At 42.8% G+C, this 18,794-nt stretch overlaps 1 protein-coding gene across 3 annotated transcripts in view; it reads left to right on the top strand.

The window, feature by feature from the left end:
* The window catches only part of AFF1 (ALF transcription elongation factor 1), a 957,397-nt gene that overhangs the window by 851,772 nt on the left and 86,831 nt on the right, over positions 1-18,794 (top strand). For all 3 annotated transcript variants that reach the window (XM_085636540.1, XM_085636541.1, XM_085636542.1), the window contains 3 exons: positions 568-1,470; positions 14,407-14,516; positions 18,382-18,637. In XM_085636540.1, the coding sequence (XP_085492666.1) occupies positions 568-1,470; positions 14,407-14,516; positions 18,382-18,637 (1,269 nt within the window). The remainder of the gene's footprint in view (positions 1-567; positions 1,471-14,406; positions 14,517-18,381; positions 18,638-18,794) is intronic.

Below are 18,794 nucleotides of genomic sequence, written 5' to 3'. Positions count from 1 at the left end.
GTGAAATTACAGCTGCCTTGATTCAGCTGGTTATTGTGTAATTAATTCGTTATCTACTTGTGCCACAGATACATGTATATTTTTTTCATTACACCAAAATTCTAGATTGAAGTTTCACTTTAAAAATACAAATATTAACTGTGACCCCCTTGCTGGTCGAGTTAAATAGTTTTTGTTACTGTTACAAGAAAAAAATGATCTAAACTGGAATAAATTATCATCCTCTTAAAGGCGTCATGTTAATTTTGTTCTATCATTAATAAATGCAATTTCTTTTGTATATTTGTACGCGGATGTTGGGGCAAGCAATATTATTAAAGACTATATAAAATGTGAGTCTGGTGTGAACGTTTGCTTGTGTCTTGTTTCTTCTGACATATTTTTGCAGCACAAGGGATACACAATCTAGCCAGTTTCTGAATGTATATTATTTAGAAGAGTCGAGAAATGTTGTAGGTTCGATTTTGAAATATTCCCCCGTCACATGTTTTATTGCTTCCTTCTTTAATAACAGTGCGTTGGAGCTCATTTTCAAAACTTTCTCTTTTTCCCCCCCCTTTTTTGTAGTCTAATCCTCCAACATCAAATACATGGCAGCTAAAATATTTTATGAACAAGGGGAGTCAACCACCCCCTCTAGCAGATAATCCAAATGAGGAGGACCATGAGCCACCGAACGACCAAGAAAGCAAAGAAGAGGACACATCCACCAGTTTTTCTTGTGATCCCCTTGAGGCAAAAGAGCCTGTTCTCCAAAACGCACCAAGGACTTCCCAGGAGGCAAACCACCAAGGCAAAAAGAGTTGCCAGAAATCTCCTGTAGTGCACAATGAGGGGCCCACGCCTAGGCAGACTGTTGGTACCAAGCAGCCCAGGAAGCCAGGGAAAGTATTAGTACCAGAGCAGCCTAAGGGGGGACTTCAAGTGGAAAGTGAGCCTGCTCCTTATGGGACAAATGAGCAGCCTTCCAAAGAAAAGCCAAAAGTAAAAACGAAAGTGGAGCCAGGTGATAAGAAGGAACCAAAACCAACAGATTTGTTATCATCTGAAAAGAAAAAGCACAGGAGCTCACACCAGATCACAAACAAGGCACTTCCAGACTCTGGGAAGGAAAAGCCCCATGTGGCTCGTGTTCGCGTTGAACTCTCTGGTGGCCATCACAGCCATAAACAAAACACTGCCCACAACAGGACTAGTGATAGTAAACCCACAGTTGTGATCCGTGAGGAGAACCACAAAGACAAAGTGCCGGTACCCACCAGAGAACACAAATCGTCATCACAGAAGGAGCAACAAACTCCTGAATCGCTTATCGTGAAATTTGAACTTTCCCTCCTTTCAAGGATTCCACAGAAAATCAATCATCAGAAGAAAAACAAGGTAGAGGGCAAAGAGGCAACAAGCAGACCTAAGCAGGATTCAGAAAAGAAACGTGCAGAGGCCTTTTTGAAGGTGCCGCAGAAACGGAAGGTGAGGCAAACATCAGTGTATGTAAAATGTTGTGCAACTTTTCATACCCAGCTAATAATCTAATAATGATAATCACCTTCTTGTTAAGTGAAATCACAACAAATTTATTTCCAAACAGTGCAACCATTTTTAATTTCCCTTCTTGTAATCATTGCATGGATTATTAGTATTATGCATACATCGCACTACCTGACTTTATATCAGCTAACTGATACATTTAATAAAGGTGTGTTTCTTTTTGTTTGTGGTTACCATTTATGGTCTCCAAACGTATAAGAAAAATCTCAAGGATCACAATAGGACACCTTCCTATGGAAATGTGTATGCTTAGAGTTAATTCACCGACTGTTAATTATTGTAATGGAAGTAAAAGTAGTTCACCAGCATAGCTTTAACGATGTTTGCACAACAAAAGGCACGAAAGATACCATTTGTCTTAGATATATTATATAATTCCTTATGAATTTCATAAAGGCTTAACACGGCAGCTAATACATGCGTAGGAATTCTTTAAAACGATAAAAGAAGGACAACAAATAAAAACAGTTAACCACATCTTTGTAAATTACAATTTGTTTTTAAAAACGTTAACATTTTTCAATTCAAACTTTTTTTCTTTGTCCCCTGTTCTCTTGTTAATATATTGTGCTTCAAGCCGTTGGTGTGTGTATTAACATTTTCAAATGAAGGGTGCATTTGTCCCCCTTCTGTTGCTCCGTGATTGGCATTTTTTGAGTGATAAATTATAAGGAGAGCGTCAATTGTATGTGTCTCATGTTGGTATGTTCAAAGTCACCATCTTTTTTTAGAATAATTAATAGGTTTGCATCCTCTTAACTATCTGCAGAAATGTTACAAGGCAGCTATATTGTTTGTGTAGACTATCCCAAAGACAATAAGTAGAGAATGTAAGCTGGGGCTCGGAGTAAAACAAGTTTGACGCAGCCGATGTCTAGACACAGTTGTGTGAACAGCTATGCCATTCTAAAACTACTTCTACAAATGTACTTGTTTGCGTGCTTCGTCTATTCAGTTGTTTTCATGAATGTGTTTTTAAGCAAATGCGTTGGACATTGTCCAACTATCGACAGTGCACATTGCTTCAATCCGGTGTCAGAAATATTGTTCTCCAGTTTTTGTTGGATAGTGGTAAAAATAAATGCTTTCGGGGTGACATGGCAGTGGGGATGTAGCGTTTCATTAATAGCAAAGCAGGTAAAAAACTAACAATGTGATCCAAAGTCATCAGGTATTTTCAAAATGTTTATAGCGCTAGCTCATGTCACCAAAGCATGCATACATTAACACACAGCAAGCATATATTCCCAGACTTGGAATTAATTCTTTAGACTTCTATTTTTTGTTTCCTTTAACTATTCCAGCGCTTTTGGAACAATAACTCTGAAATTATCCATGAAAATGACAAATCGCTGATTTTGTGCGTGACACTTTCTTTGGCCCCCTGTGAATAGTATAGAATCTAAAGGTATCTAAAGTTGGCAGATGCACAGTTCTTTGGCACCTTCCATCTGGATGGCAGTGCGTACAAAGCCTTAGAGTATGATTATTACCACCCCATCAGAGATGATAGTGATTCAGAAGGTGACCGGGCTTTGTTCTCTCTTGCATTCCAATATGTCCTTACTGGCAAACCTGCAAACTGCTACCTCCTTTGCGGCAGTTTTTGGCCCTTTAGTTCAACATAAGAAGATTGTCCCTCCTTTGCCACGATGGAGGTTTGAATGGAGGAGACACTGGATGTACTTATCACCATTGCAGAAATGACAACTGCAGTCCTGATGGAGATACCAGTTCAGTTCGTCTTTATTTCGATTATAACAATCATAAAAGATATAACATTTCTACAGTTTGAAATAGATAATAAAATTCCATGACCAACATATAACTAAGAACAGCCCACAATAGGTTAAAACACATAGTCTTTATAAAGCATAATTGAAAAATTAATAAATGTATCATAATATACATAAACAACAAGGGAGCATGACTAGCAAATACTTTTCACACTGTTATTCGATACTGTAGATCCCTCATTAAGCATAAAAAATAAGATAAACACACATTAGAAGTACCAATACATATGTTCAGAGAGAGGTAGGACTATAGTACCAAGCATTGGGACTAAAACATTAATTAAATCTGACAAGATTTGTATGCCCTCATCTTTTTAGCGCGGATGACCCACCTCCAACTCAAAAACTTGACAACTGCAATCACTAAGGATTCCTGTGTGTTTGTCTTCAAAATCCTTAATGCCTCCACGCCTGATCTTAGATGGAGATACCAACTTACGCTAGTAAGAAACTGGAGCACCTTGATCCCTTTTAATTAAAGCACATATTCATCCACTTATGGTTGTGTGGTAGAGGCCCTCGTGCTGAGACAGTAAACAGGCAGGCGGCCCCAAAAATGTCCTTACTTCTGCATACTATTTATTCGGCAACCCGATATTTCACACCTTCTTGGCTGAAAGCACACCAAACAAGTTCCCCTCAGAGCCCACATATAGCGAATCTAAAAAGCTAGGCACAGTAGGCAGAAAAATCTTTGATTCTGGAAGTCTGGCCCTGTGTGCAATCAGTTTAGCTTGTCTCCTGAACAAGTATTGATATCCATTATTGGCAAATGACCACAAAGCATCCTCTGCAAAATTTACAGCAAGCCTTTGAGCAATGCAGCACGGATGGTATGGAAGTGTCTATGCACTCTTGCACTTGAGTTTGGACTCTCCGGAAAACCTGCCACTACAATGTTTGCACTAACCTATTCTTCTCCTTTACAAATCTAGCCTTTCTGTCCCACCTACTGGTGTTATGTGTGCCTTTGACCATTAATAATATTGTATGACTGTACTAAACAGCATGTCCCCGATGAGAGGATGTGATCACCTATGCATACCAGGTCAAGAGCACATTGTTTTGGTGAAGGTAGAGGGGTCGGAGAACTAGGCTTGCCCTTGCTTGGATAGTGACTCACCAATGTTTTAGTAGGGGCTGCAACGATGTAGCAAACATTATTGCAACCTAACCTGTGCATTATCATCTCTTCACTTGATAGTTGTGGTGAATGTCAATAGAGATTACATTTTTGGTTCCGCTTTATATTTTCTTTGATTGAGATTGGTTTTGAAGAATTCTTTGGAGAGTTTACTGTGATTGAACCTAGAACATAATGGTAAATTGAGAGTCATAGCCTCCTAATGAGGGGCTATTCAGAATAAATTGATGTGGTGCCTTATACTGCACGTTGGTGAAAGGTGGACCGGCTGTTTAAAGACAGTGGTCTACCTTTAACTGGCCCGAACTTCAAAGGGGAGAGAGGTCTCCCATCACATTGGGGGGTGGGCTTAAGTACTGTGCATAACCTCTATGTAGCACACAGTTGGTGCGCTTCCTGACAGCTCCTTCGCCTCTGCATCACCATCTGTAATATGGCACGGGTGCAGAAGCAAGGTGTTTCCTCATTTCGTTGGGACCTGCCTCCTATGCAAATGAGAGACTATCCCCTTATATTTGTGCCTGCGTAAGACGTGCGCCACATGATCCATATTGTAGAAGAGGCCACACAAGCATCTGCAGTGTTTTCTGTAATACCAAAGTGGGCCAAGGGGTACAAGAAACATAGTTGGGTGCCTTTCTCACCCCAGATCACAAACTGTAATACAGTCCCAGGTGTTCCCTAAAAAGTGGGGTCATTATTTCCTCATTAAGAAGAGATATGGTCGACTCTTCATCGTAATGCTGTCCCAAATTCATGGTGCTGAGCAGGAGAAAACGTGTCTCCTGTTTCTCTCTTTCATGCACTGCCTGATCTCCTGAAAGTGATGGCAAGGCCACATGTGTTGTGTTTGGTCACCTGAGATCTCAAATTTGTCTGCTGGTTACAGTATGGTCGGCCAGATGTAATTGCCCTGAAAATGGTGCCACACACCTTGAAAGGTATTTGGCAGCGGAAGCCACTGGCATTCTTGAAGAATGGAATAGATCCAGTCCGGTAGTTGTGTGCAGGATGTTCTTTATTAGAGAAAGATGTAAGAGGCTAGCGAGCTGGATTTTACTGTCATCCAGGTGTGAGAGGGCCAATGCAGGAATGACAGTTCTTTAGTTGGTTTCTGGAAAACATATCTTGTTTTTGAGTGGGGGGGGGGTGTGTGACTTGGCTGGGCCGCTGAACATGGCAGGCACAAGTTAGTGAGAATCCTCAACCTCGCCACCATCCACCTGAATTCTAGGGGCCAAGTGAGCCGATTTTATTGAGGTGCCATCCGTGGAGGTACCACTCTGTACTTGGGAGCTACGGCGGTGCAATAGGCTGCTGGCTCAGCGTTTCCGCACCCTTTGAAACGATGATGGTGGCAGCCTACCTAGGATCAAGCCGGACGCTCAGAGGATGATGCTCAGCACACTGTGTGACGGTTGAACGGAACGATGGCTGGCGGGGCCCTAGAGTTGTTACTCCACGGCCCAGCCTATACCTCGGGCCTGTTTTGAGACTGGATAGGCTGCGGGAGCCTTTTCCTGCAGGTGGGACCGGAGGCCTAATGGGGCACTCGGTTTGGGCTAGATGGCTTGATTACCTAGCCTTTCGGGATATCCCTCCCATCCTGAATGGTACGAATGATGCTGATTGATGGGACCTTATGCTGTAGCCAGGCGTGTGGGCCCCGGTTGTGAGATAGCAAGCCCAACATTGCTGTTGGAAATGCTTGTGCCCTCCCGCAAATAGGCTTAGTATTTATGTGGGCGAGTTGGGTCCTTGAGCCCTGGACTACGTGAATACCCACATTGAATCCCCTGCGTACCCAAGATGCACCTCAGCACCTACTTTTCAAACTTCGCATGGGTAAACGAGGTAGGGGGCATAATGGACAGAGAACCTTGCTGCCAGACCCCCCACCCTCTGGTATGTCACCCTTTCTTGTCCCTTAATTCACAGCGGAGTGCAACCATGATAGCTACTACAGGCTCCCTTGGGGGAAACAGCCCGCTGCCCCACAGGGGTTTCCCCCGCTGATAAGTTGCACAAAATACTGGTACCCATTGCTGACTCTAGGGAGGCCTTTGAGGCCAAATTTGACTTTTTTCCCTAACATGGCAATCCTCAGAGAAACCAGTTAAAACTCTCAGAGAGCCTACACGCGAACAACCATGGCACAGCTTAATTATGACCTTCCCCCCCCAACATAGAGCAGAACAAACGCTTTGAGTTCTAGAGCGGCTACACTTCTCCATTGGCATACACACATTGCTCTGTTACAAGAAACGCACTTGACCACTGGGAAAGTGTCCCGGCTGGAGACTAGATGGTGGGGCTAGGTCATAGGCAGGAGCTTGTCTGCTAGAGGAGTCGCAATATGGATTTAAGCGGGGGTCCCTTCCAAGCTGGACAAGGTACACATCCAAAAGGACGGCAGCTTTGTATTCCTTCATTAATGGCCACCCTCTGAACAAAGATGTTGTGTATGCTCCCTGCTCCGATCAATTGGCCTTTTGGACTCTGCTAACGACCTTACTTTTAGACTGGCCAACTGCCCCATTGGTCATTGGTGGGGACTCAGTCCTAGACATTCAACTCGACTGCACAACGCCTCCCCTAACGAAACCTCCGGTGTCTCCTAATTCTGATATGCCCCGCCAATGGTTGACTCACTGGACCCTAGATGATACATGGTGCTTTAGAAATCCAACATTCAGGGAGTTTCCCTTTTACTCTCTGGTCCATAAAATACTTTCCAGACTCAACTGTTTTGTTTGTTCTACATCCCTCCATAACACAGTTACCCCTATCCACTATCACCCCGAGTGATATCGGATCATAACCCTCTCGGTATGATGGTGGCATGGGGCGCTCCTCCACCACCAATTCCCACATGAAGACTGTCGGTTACAATGTTCGACGATCCATTGTTCCTCCAGACAGTGTTCATACATATTGGCTCCTTACAGGAGAATGCAGGACCCTCCTCTGCTCATCTGATGGAGTGAGAAATGTTTAAGATTGTCACAAGGGGGCTTAGCATTAAAACCAGAATGGGTGGTCATGGGAAATCAAACAAGCCGAGTTGACTGCCATTTTTTTTTTTAAACGGATTTTATTAATTTTCCCAACTTTAGCATCATACATAATCTGAATTCAAGCATATAATTAGCATTCATCAGGCCCCTACAGACCACCAAGAACACGTGTGCCATTTCGGTTTCACAGACAATGTATCAAGCATTTTTACATCAATTAGTCGTGCAAGCCATTGCAAGCAGTCGAAGTTGTACTTTTAAAGTCTCGAGTGGGCTAACGAACACCATTATGCTTGAGCTGAGAGACCTGAGAGGGTAAGAAAGTACAGTAGAGCTTTCAACAAAACTTCCCCACCCTCCCCTCCCTTAACTCTACTGGCCCTAACGCTTCCCTACGTTTAATTGCTATATCTATAGAATGTGACCGTCCCTCTCTCGGTTTCTGCGTGTGCATATGCTGTAACTATGGTTTGATCTCGCAGGTACACAGGCGTAGTTACATTATGGTCGCTGTGAGGGGGGCAGGGAGGGGGCAATGAAGGGGAGGTGAAGTGTGGCAAATCTCAGTGTGGGGGGAGTACACCATTTGTTCTCGCGCTACTGGAACTAGCACCGGCGCACTTGACTTGAAGGCTTCCAGGATGGCATCCCATTCCATAGAGATTAAGGTTTTGCGCAACCCACGTGCTTCCTCTCGCCGAATGGACGCACTTTCCGCGCTGCCCCATCTCACTACCTCCCCATGCCAGCCATGTAACGGCGGGGGTTTGGCTGACTTCCAGCGCATGGTGCTGGCGCGTTTTGCCAGGAGCAGGGCTAGGTCCGTGAAACGAAGCTGTACCTTCAATGCCTTATCGCGCCGGGTGAGGCACAGCAAGCAATTGCTTGCCATGCACGGCACAGGGGTGCCTGTTTCCGCAGCAGTAAACCTCACCACCTCTGTCCAATACTCCACAAGCTCTGGGTACTGCCACAGCATGTAGCGCAAGTCTGCCTCGTCTGCCTTGCATCTAGGGCAGTGGTGTTGTGTGAGTGGAAATATACTCTGCAGATGGTGTGGCGTGAGGTATGCTCTGTGTATGACCATGTGTTGAATGAATTTAAATTTGGCGTTCCGGACTCACTCAGAGTTGAAATGAGCAGTGGCGCTCTCCTCTAAAAGAGTGGGTGAGCTGCGCGAGGCATGAGTTAGGCGCTTTGATACCGCTGAACTACTTAGGTGCCATGACTGTGCTGCCTACCTAACTAACTAGGACCCACAATGAGGGAGACAAATCTAGTCACTTGCTGGCATGTTTGGTGCCCTGCATCCCTGATTGTACTCCACCAACTATCTCTCTCCCCTCCGGGGGTACGGCTCACACCTTGAGACCGATCGATGCCGCCTTTTACAATTACTACAGTGATTTATATACTGCTCCACCACTACTGCCTAAGGGTCAGTTTGATCATCTTGTTGCCCAATTTCCGCGTTTAACCCCCAACGCCTGAATATCCTTTTGACACGCCCATTATGGCACTAGAGAATCTCCCCGACTCTGAAGGCTCTGCCGCGAGGGAAATTCCCAGGTACAGATGGCCTACCAGCTGAATTTTATACACAGTTTGCCCAGCAATTTACTCCTCAGTTGCTGATTTGAGGTCATCTTTTCTAAAGGCTCCCTTCCCCCTACATTTAATGCAGCACTCATCTCTACATTATTAAAACCCAACCAGGATCCGGCGGACTAGGCGTCATATCGTTCGCTCTCAATTTTAAATATCGACTATAACATTTTAAACAAATTGTTTGCATGTTGATATTGCCGGAACTATCGAACTTAATTCATGATAACCTGGCGGGCTTTATGTTAGGTCGAAACACCTCTTTAAACCTTCGCAGGCTGTGGCATATTAAGAGTGAATCGGAATTTTCCTTTCCCAACGCTGTCTGTATTTCATTACACTCGGAGTAAGCTTTTGATAGCCTGCATTGGGATTATAAACACAGAGTGCTGATCCTATTTGGGATAGATTTGTACTGGCTGAAACGGATACAAATTCTATACTCTGCCCCTAAAACTGGGAAGCGTATCTCGGCACTGTGGCCTGTAGATAGAGGCACTCATCAGGGTGTCCCCTATTGCCGTTATTATTTGCTATGTCTATGGATCCTTTGGCAGCCTGGCTGCACCTCCTTGTGACCATGTGGGGGATACCAGCACAGGCTACCACTTGCATGGTGTCCCTCTATGCTGGTCATCTCCTTCTATACATCTGAGTCACGGACATGGATTTATCAACCATCACACAGGTTTTCTTGGCGTTTGCTTCCCTATCAGACCTCAAAGTGAACTGGACTAAATCCTGTATACTTTCTTTACACCACAGGGTCAAACCCGGACACCTCTCCCTGTTGGACCCTAGACTGAAGTTAGGTACAACTACATTCTGATACTTGGGCGTAAACATATATCACACGCCTAGGGACCTACATGATGGCAACCTGTGTGCTGCTATGCGAACACTCAAAACGCAAATTACACATTGGTCATCCTTTCCTCTGTTGGTGATTAGTCGAGTGCTGCTGGTAAAAATGGCCGTGCTCCCCCACCGCCTTTATTATTTTGCTAACTTCCCCTACTCCCCACAGTCTTTTTTTCCGACAACTGTGCTCTTTCTTGGTTAAATAGATTTTGGGAGTCTGGACAACGTAGGGTATCACTTGCCAAATCGAAACTCCCAGTGGATGTGGCGGGCTGTCCCTCCCTGATTTTGAGCTGCACTACTTGGCTGCTCAATTGCAGTGGGCAGCTCCCTGCTCTTGGGCGTTCCATGTATGGAAACAGGGCTTTCACTGGGATGATGTTCTGGATTATATTTTATTCTCTTCCACTCGTCTCCCTCTTCGGGCCACCACCCTCTTCCATCTGGCTAGGGACTATTTGCCAGGACCAATAAGTTGATGGGCCCGCACAAAGTGTTTGCTCCTGCCATTCCTTTACTGGGTTTGCCCTTATCCATGGGGTGCTTGCTCATGGGACATCTACGACTATGGCATTCGGCTGGTCTCTCTCCCACTGGTGAACTCTTCCATAATGATGAGATAATTGACTTGCCTTCGTTGGTGACAGATTGCTATCTCCCACCTAGTCAGTTTCTTACTTATGAATGTATTCTATACTCCTTTCATACTCTCTTCAACTCTCAACTTCAAATACCCCGGCACACTGGGTTTACCAAACATTATATACAACAGGAACATTTCAACAAGAGGTTAACAGATATCAGTTACTACTTGGGACCACCTGGGAAACCGATCTTGCCAGATCTTTTCATGATACTGAATAGGCCAAGATTCTGAAGTACCCCCATATTGTATTTAGAGGGGCTAGATTCAAGTATATTCATTTCAGTGTTTTGAATAGAGCCTACATCATCCTGGCCCGGATTAATAGGGTCCTTCCTGGCTCCTGGGCATCCTGTCCCTGGTGCTCTTTTCCAGACATGGACCTTCTCCGTATGTTGCGGTCTTGTCCCAAGTTACAGACCTACTTGTCTCAATTGCTACAACAACTGGGCACCAACATCCTTGTGCCTCATTCGCCTTATGGGGTGCCATTAGGACTCTACATACATCCCAAACTGGAGATGTCTGCAATTACATTTCTTGACCTCGCCCTGCTCTTAGCAAAACGGTCCTTCACTATGCATTGAAAACAATCTATAGCACCCTCTTTGCTGTCCTGGACTAGGTCTGTGACCTCTTGGGGTCGGGCCAAAAGAACATTGCCTCCCAGGGAAGAATGAGCAGGACTCAGGAAGTATTTTACTACCCAGACCTTGGATTTGATCCTGGAGAAATTCAAAGCCATCACCAAAGATGACACTCAACCACTCTGACATCGCCATGACACACATGGATATAGCTACATATTGTTATCAATAAAGCAGATGCAACATGAAATGTTTGATACCTAAAGCAGGGATGATCTTGTGTAGATATGCTTATGGGACTGCGGGATGCAGTTTTGTGTAGCTACGTCTATAGAGTGCCAAAAAATTGCAATTTACATGTATGACTTGAACGATTGCGGGCGGGCGGTTGGGAGAGATGGGTGAATTCTGATTTCGATGTTTTGATTCATATCTATTATTAGAAGGTTAAGTCTTAAAGAACAAACTGACAATATACATAGCAAGAAAGATGACCTGGGCTTGAATAATATGTGTAAACTATGTGCTACACGCTGTGTAAAACTTGGCTTGTTCAGTAGAAAAATTGTACTTCCCCTTGGAAGATAAAAATTCACATACAATAAAATAACATTCACCCTTAGGGTCAGATAGCACTCATCCACTCTCATACGTTCGTGTCTACTAATTCATACGCATGGATCACAGCCACTCCCCCACCCTAATCTTCTGTGCTCAACCCTTTTGAACTGTCTACATGTATGCAATTTCAGAAGTGCTAAAGCGAGGCCCGACACACTCCTGGCCTTCCAATCAATGTCGGTTGTTTAAGATTCTGTATTTTCGAATGGACGATCTAGGTACACTCTTGTAAGGGTAGGGCACACTACATCTCTTTTAAGTTTAACTGAGAGAAAGTTATGAGGGTCTCCGCAAAAGTGTTCTATTATTGTTTGATTTTTACAAGTTGTGCTAATATCTCGATGTGAGAAAAATGTGATCCAGTCACACGAACACAGGTGAGTTCTGAAAACCTTTTGTCTTGAAAAAGCCGTAGGCTTGCATGCCTCCACAGGGCGAAACACTTGTGGGCTATACGTTCTCCACAAAAATAAGTGTGATAAATATTAAAAACACCGTGATAGAACCATTCCTGTGTATGGATCACATTTTTCTCACATCGAGATATTAGCAAAACTTGTGAAAATCAAGTAATAGAACAGTTGGAAGGGACACACTCATTCCTTTTTCTAATGTATGCAATTCCATGCAGCCAATTTCCATCTATTATTTTGGTTTCCAAATAGCACGGCCCGGTTTTGATCTGGAATCTATTTTTTCCAGAAAACGACTTTCCTGGCAGACCTCCAAAACATGCACCTAGGAGCTAGAAAATTATTTTATATGAGGTTACACGATTATTTTCCAGCACTCACTATTTATATCACATGATTACATTTCTGAGATCTCTTGTAATGATGTGTTTATACATCTCAGAAAGGTATTTGAATAAACAAGTAGTAAATAGGCCATTGTCACTTGGCACAAACATCAAGAAACTTAGGAATATTTGCATTCCGTGTCAGTAGCAACAGCTATCAATAACATTTAGCACCTACAAGCCAAAAGGCCTTCTCAGTCAGACTAAACAGAATAAATATTGTATGTAAATCTCTCCACTTCGTTAGATGGACTTCCTAGTAGCCATGTGTAGGCAACATGGCATCAAAGTCATTCATATAGCTGGACAGCATTCTCGTCCAACCATGCATTACTTTTCCTACATAGCCATTCCTTGCATAGTCAGCAGAATCTTAGTCAGACGACAATACACCTTCATGTGCACAACTGCGCCAAAGCCATATAGTTGACACACATTTGCTACTCTACAGCACACTCCACCTCTCCCAAAATCATGCATGATAGAAACAAAAGAACTCCATGGTTACAGCTTATTGAAAACTCATGTGTAAACAACTCTTCTCTTATGCTATATAGTTGACAAACGATGCCACACAAAAGTGCAGATCCTTCAGGGCAGGCAATAGACTCGATCTCCCTTTTGGAATGACACAAGTGGCAAAGTGCAGAGGCGTGTACACAAATTACACTATAGAGGTCAACTATTGTAGGGGAGCTCAGGTGAGTTAGTATCTTTAAATAGTGAGTTAAATGTTTTTAAGTTCTAATGTTTACGTTTTTCAATTACTCCATCTGTATTCAAACCATAATGAAGTTGAATATATTAGAATGTTTAATAGCAGAATTCATAGAGTTTGGTGACGACTCTAGGGCCATAGTCTTGGTAGGTGCTGGATGGATATTCTATTACGAGTCCTGTGTGGACTATAAGTGTACAAATGCTGTTCATCTGATGGCTCCTTACAGTTAATGGATGATGATAATCTAGGCACGGCTCCTTTTCATTTATCGATGGGCTTAGCCCAGATATGAAGAAGTGTGTTCCCAAATGTGAGCGCCATGAATTAAGGATTGCATGCAGTTCAGCATTCTAGGGCCTTCGTTCTGGGAGCTGGAGGCTCACGGACACGCATTTAATTTTGCGCCTCACCTGCCGTTGGAATGTAATTAAATCTGACCCACTGAGACATGCGCTATATTTGGCTTACACCTGGTGCAGGGAACTCAGAGACGATAATATTTGAGTACTCTGGCATGACAAAACGCGCATCTTACATTCACTGAAGAAAACGCATATCGGCTTCTGGAGAACCCATTCTTGGGTTTGCATGTTTTATACAACCTGCTTAAACTATCTTCTCATACAACTGATAAATATGCTTTGTGAGAATCCGTTTAATAGCTTCATGGCGCTAGTCAACATTCTGGGTCAGCTTGTATAATAGTCGTCCGCTGACAGGACACAGTGTTGCAGTATGAGTCTATTTGTAGCGGTTCATGACACTGATGGTTAAAAACGTAAGTTGCAAATTGTCTTGTTGTTAATTTTTCAAATACGTAAATTTGGGTTTCAGGTTACTTGAAAGTGTGGGAGCATTTTTATCACTAATGTATTGGTTTCATGGCTATGTTTAGTGTGTTAAGTTTTATTTTACTGTCTAGTAACAAAGACATTATGTGTCTACTCTTGAATAGGGTATGAATATCTTGAGAATAGTCTTATTTCAAACACTTTTCTCTAGGACAGTAATATACTTTTCGTGTATTGATTGGATGTTGCCCCTGTTTACTGCTTTAATAACAGGGAGACGAAGAATTGAAAAATTCTGAAACCAAGAGAATAAAGGTGGAGAAGCCAGAGCGAGAACACAAATCTTCTTCCACCTCTAAACAGAAAGAATCCAGCAAGATCAAGTGAGTACATATCTGTGAACTGTTTGACTTTTGATCTGGTGCTTGGTGTCCTGGTCATTTAAGATATTGTGCTCATTTCACCTTTTAATAGTTTGTGATTGGAGGAATATTGACACACGATAAACATTTAATCTGCTATACATCCTACATTACATTCAAGGCCAGTGCAGCTAGCCTATATTGCTTCTGTTTCATCTTCTTAGACGCAGTGGTCTGGCACAACTCCTCAAAGCTTTAAATGTTTTAGCTGCTTTGGGTTCCATACGACCCATTAAGGGTTCCATCAGTGCAAACACAACCCCCTTTTTGTTTATATAGCAATGTCCAACTGATACATAAACCAGTAAGGTTTACTTGACCGCTTACACATTATTTGGGAAGTTTGTTTCCCAAACAAATGTGGCCTAAGAGCACTTTATAATGAAACTATTTAGATTAAACAAGTATGACTTACAAAAATAGACACTAGGACTCTGTCAATAATGCATGGCAGACAAGTGATCCATTGATCAAAAGCACTCATTGTTTCGCCAGTAAAAGACAGGAGCCAGGCAAAATCAGAGTGGAACTATCTTATGGTACAGTAAAAAGCAGAGATCAGGCAAGGACAACTAGGACAGCAGTGAATAGGAGCAACGATAGAGAGGGAAGTATAGTAGGTGACAAATTCAGAGGGGCTTGTGCAAAGGCAAGAGGCAATTATAAAGTAGCTATTCACTTGAAAATAAACACTTTGCAAAGTTATTTTCTGTTAATCTCTACAAAAAAAATCAATCCACTTGTCCAATCGTGGATTGACTACTGTAGTATCAGGAATGCAAACCTGCTTTAGTGTATACTGCTAAATCGCTGCGATTCAGCCTCAATGATTGTCTTCACTTACAATCTGACCTACAGTCTGAAATGAATTAAGATCAAACATTTCCAATTTAGGGCGCTCTGAGGCATCTGGTAGTTTATTGCAAAATAAACCTTAAGACCTTACTACATGCTCTGGTTCTCTCTAGACAGAATGCTTGTAACTCACTCCTCAGTGGTTCCTCTGTGTCTGAACTGAAGTGATGTGACCACATTACCTTTTGTACTAATAATGCCGCAATGGCTTTCCACTAAATTTAAAGCTCAGTTTATGATGGCTTCGATTACACACAGACCGTTGCACACATCTGCACCGATTTATTCGGCTGAAAATGTGAAACTTCTAGGTAAACAGCGCTTCTGCAGTTGAAGACTCTTTTCTTCTTGAGTCATTATCCTTGAAAAGGGAGCAGTCTATGACTCACTCATTTTCTGACAGGGCGATGAGTGACATTCACTTCCAGCAATTCTACGCACCACTCCCTCATTTGGAACATTCAAAGGCATTTTGATTGTGATCAATAGTAATTGAATGGTTACTTACTTGTAGGTATAGTTTTGCAGCATGACGAATTATCTGGATTCCGTTGCTGGTACGTTATTCCACCATCCAGTGGTTGGGTACGGAATAGTCCTCCTTTCTTTTTCTTTTTTTGTTTTCGCTTGTGGACGTCATTGATGTTCACCACCATTTAATGCAATGTCAATCCTTCAATGACGTCCGATGTGCGCCTTGGAAGCCCCTGTGAGTGATCGCACTCTTACGATTCTTTTTTTGGTCATTAGGTCCGGATGCACGATCAAAACCTCAGAGGAGGAAACAAGTACATCAAGGGTTTTCAGCAGACTGTTGATTGAAAAATAGGAAGACTCAATTAAACCAGCAGAATCGTTAAGAGATTTTGAAAGCATCAGAGAAAACTGAAGATTAAGGTGTTTTAATAGGAGATTTAATTGACCGGATGGTTGAAATATGAGAGAGGGGTATGGAGCACACTTCCTTGAGTTGTTGCTCCAAATGCCACCATTATTTCTCTTAAAAGGATAGCTATGAGGTGTGCACCAGTTGTGAGGTGTGCATTCTTTGTTTGCTGAGTGATCACAGTGCATCGGTCTGCAACCAGGGTTAGACTGGCCCACAGATCAGTGTGTGGGCTGTTTATTAAAGGTTTGTGTACCTGTCTTATGACCTAGTGGGCCGTTGTGTTACTGTTTAATTCCCTCAGATTACCATAAACCTTGCATGCAGCCAACACAAATGCATGCAGTCGCCCATAACTTGTAAAATAACCATACAGGGTATCAACAAGTGCAAAACTGGCCTCATTTGCAAATGTGCGCCACTGTTTTATCTATCTGTTTTGCTAATGGGAGCCACATTAATTTTGGTGCTCTAGCCTATTTTTTATCCGAGTCCAACTTTGGCTGCAACACATGCACCAAATTTTATCCTAAGGCCTTGAAAAGTCTAAAAAAAAAAAAGAAAAAGTTGGCATACTACGGAATGGTGCAATGACATGTTTTTGAAGGACCTTGGGTTGTCTAGTGATGAAGAAACCAAGTTGGTACAAAGGGAAGGCTCTGACTTCGAGGAGGTCGATGTTGAGCAGGAGAGTGAGCAGAGAAGATCAGCAGAGGACACAGAACCAAAAAAACCTGAATAAGTACAAGGTAACACATCAGGTCTGCACTGACACCGAGCCCAATTGTTATGACTCAAGACCCTCCCAGAGTTCCCTGGCACATAAGCCGTAGCCGAACGAGAGGAAACACAATCCTATACAAACCCACAGATCGAAGATGAAAGATACAGCTGGTGCTAAACCCTCTGAACTGGCCTCAACGCCAAAAGACAATCAAGAGCACTGGAGGGAGAAGAGCCGACAAGAAGAGGCGATGACTTAAAGGAGAGAGGGTCAGTCTTGATGCCATCATGCAGTCTAGCAAGAACAAGAGCACATATTAAGGTGTTTCTCAGGAACAAACTGCCTGATACCCCATGGTATCATAAGTTGGTGATGTATGAGCTTAATACATTTCTGATTGTAAGTTAAGACTACTGGCAAGGATAAATCCACATGGTTTAGCATTATCTACAATAGCACGTTTACAGTCATGATTATATAGGAATCAATCCATGACTGTACAGGAAAGTTTATTTTATTTGTAAAGATTAACAAGAAAATCAGTTTTTAAATTGTTTATGTTTACGAGTTGGGCAGTCAGCAATCTTTGAACAGTATCCAAGGTATTAGAGAGCTGGGAGATACTATTGGGAGAAGTGATTTTGAGCTGCACTAGTGTATAATCAGCATATTGATGATTGTTGAGTGATGTGATACATGGTGTCACCAGTGAGGTCATCGAGAAGTACATTTAGAAGTGAGTTATGTTAAATCATAACTGACACCTTTTAATGTTTCACTGAAATCCTAATGAACTGTGTATTTGTTGTTGAATTTATGTATTTGTTTTCCATCTGGGCATTATTAATTAGAACTTACATTAAGCAGAGTTTTTTAATATGTTCTATACGGATGACCAGCATGTAATATGCTAGTTATTGCCATGGCTGAGTGTGACGGAAAGCCATGACTCATGAGGCAATGAATGAGGTGGGTAAGGATGCCCCTTCCCTCCCTTGACAATAGTATTAAATAGCATATAGGGCTTAGCGGATCGTGAGGTGGGTGGCTCGTGCAGTGCTGTTTGGTCATGTGGAAGAGCAAAAAAACACAGTTGCTTGAGTAGAAGTAGGGCACTGTCTCATTGCATGGGCAGATAGTGAGAAGCAGTGAAGATCAAGAGTATGATGGTCCAAAAGAAGCATGGGTTATTAGTAATATGGGCAAGTGTGGAGAGTGTCCAAAGCCCCACAATGTACCTAGGATTAAAATCAACGTCTTATAGACACAGATGATCACCTTTATTTATATCAGAAATTCAGTGCTATTGTAAAGTTGTTGCATAAAAACTAATGCAAATGGCATGTCTTCCTCATCACCAGGGTATCCAAAACATTTTCTGAATGCCTGAAGAAAGAGCCCCCAATATCAGCACCTATGTCTCCAACACAGGATGCCCAAAAATCAGCAAATGCTTCACACAAGCGACGGAGCAGTGAGAGCACGAATTGCAGCCAGGATTCTACAGAGAGGAGCAGTACCACCTCAATCAAAAGCAAGAGCAGCCATAAGGATCCCTTACCCTCTAAGCACATTAAAGTAGAGGGGAAACCTTCAGGACTTCAGAAAAGCAGCAATGTAGGTATCTCATTTGTCCATGATAAGTTGAAGGTATGTCCAGTATACACTCAAGAGATTTGTTTATTTTCCTAGAAGTAGGGCACGTTTTGCAGGCTGTGCACTATTAGTGAAAAAAACTGTCACTTACAATTTGTGACATTATATAACTTCACAG

This window comes from Triturus cristatus, chromosome 2_1, assembly GCF_964204655.1.
Source record: "Triturus cristatus chromosome 2_1, aTriCri1.1, whole genome shotgun sequence".
Classification (NCBI taxonomy): Eukaryota; Metazoa; Chordata; class Amphibia; order Caudata; family Salamandridae; genus Triturus; species Triturus cristatus.
The sequence above is the reverse complement of the archived record's forward strand: the minus strand, read 5'-3'. Positions and strand labels throughout refer to the sequence as shown.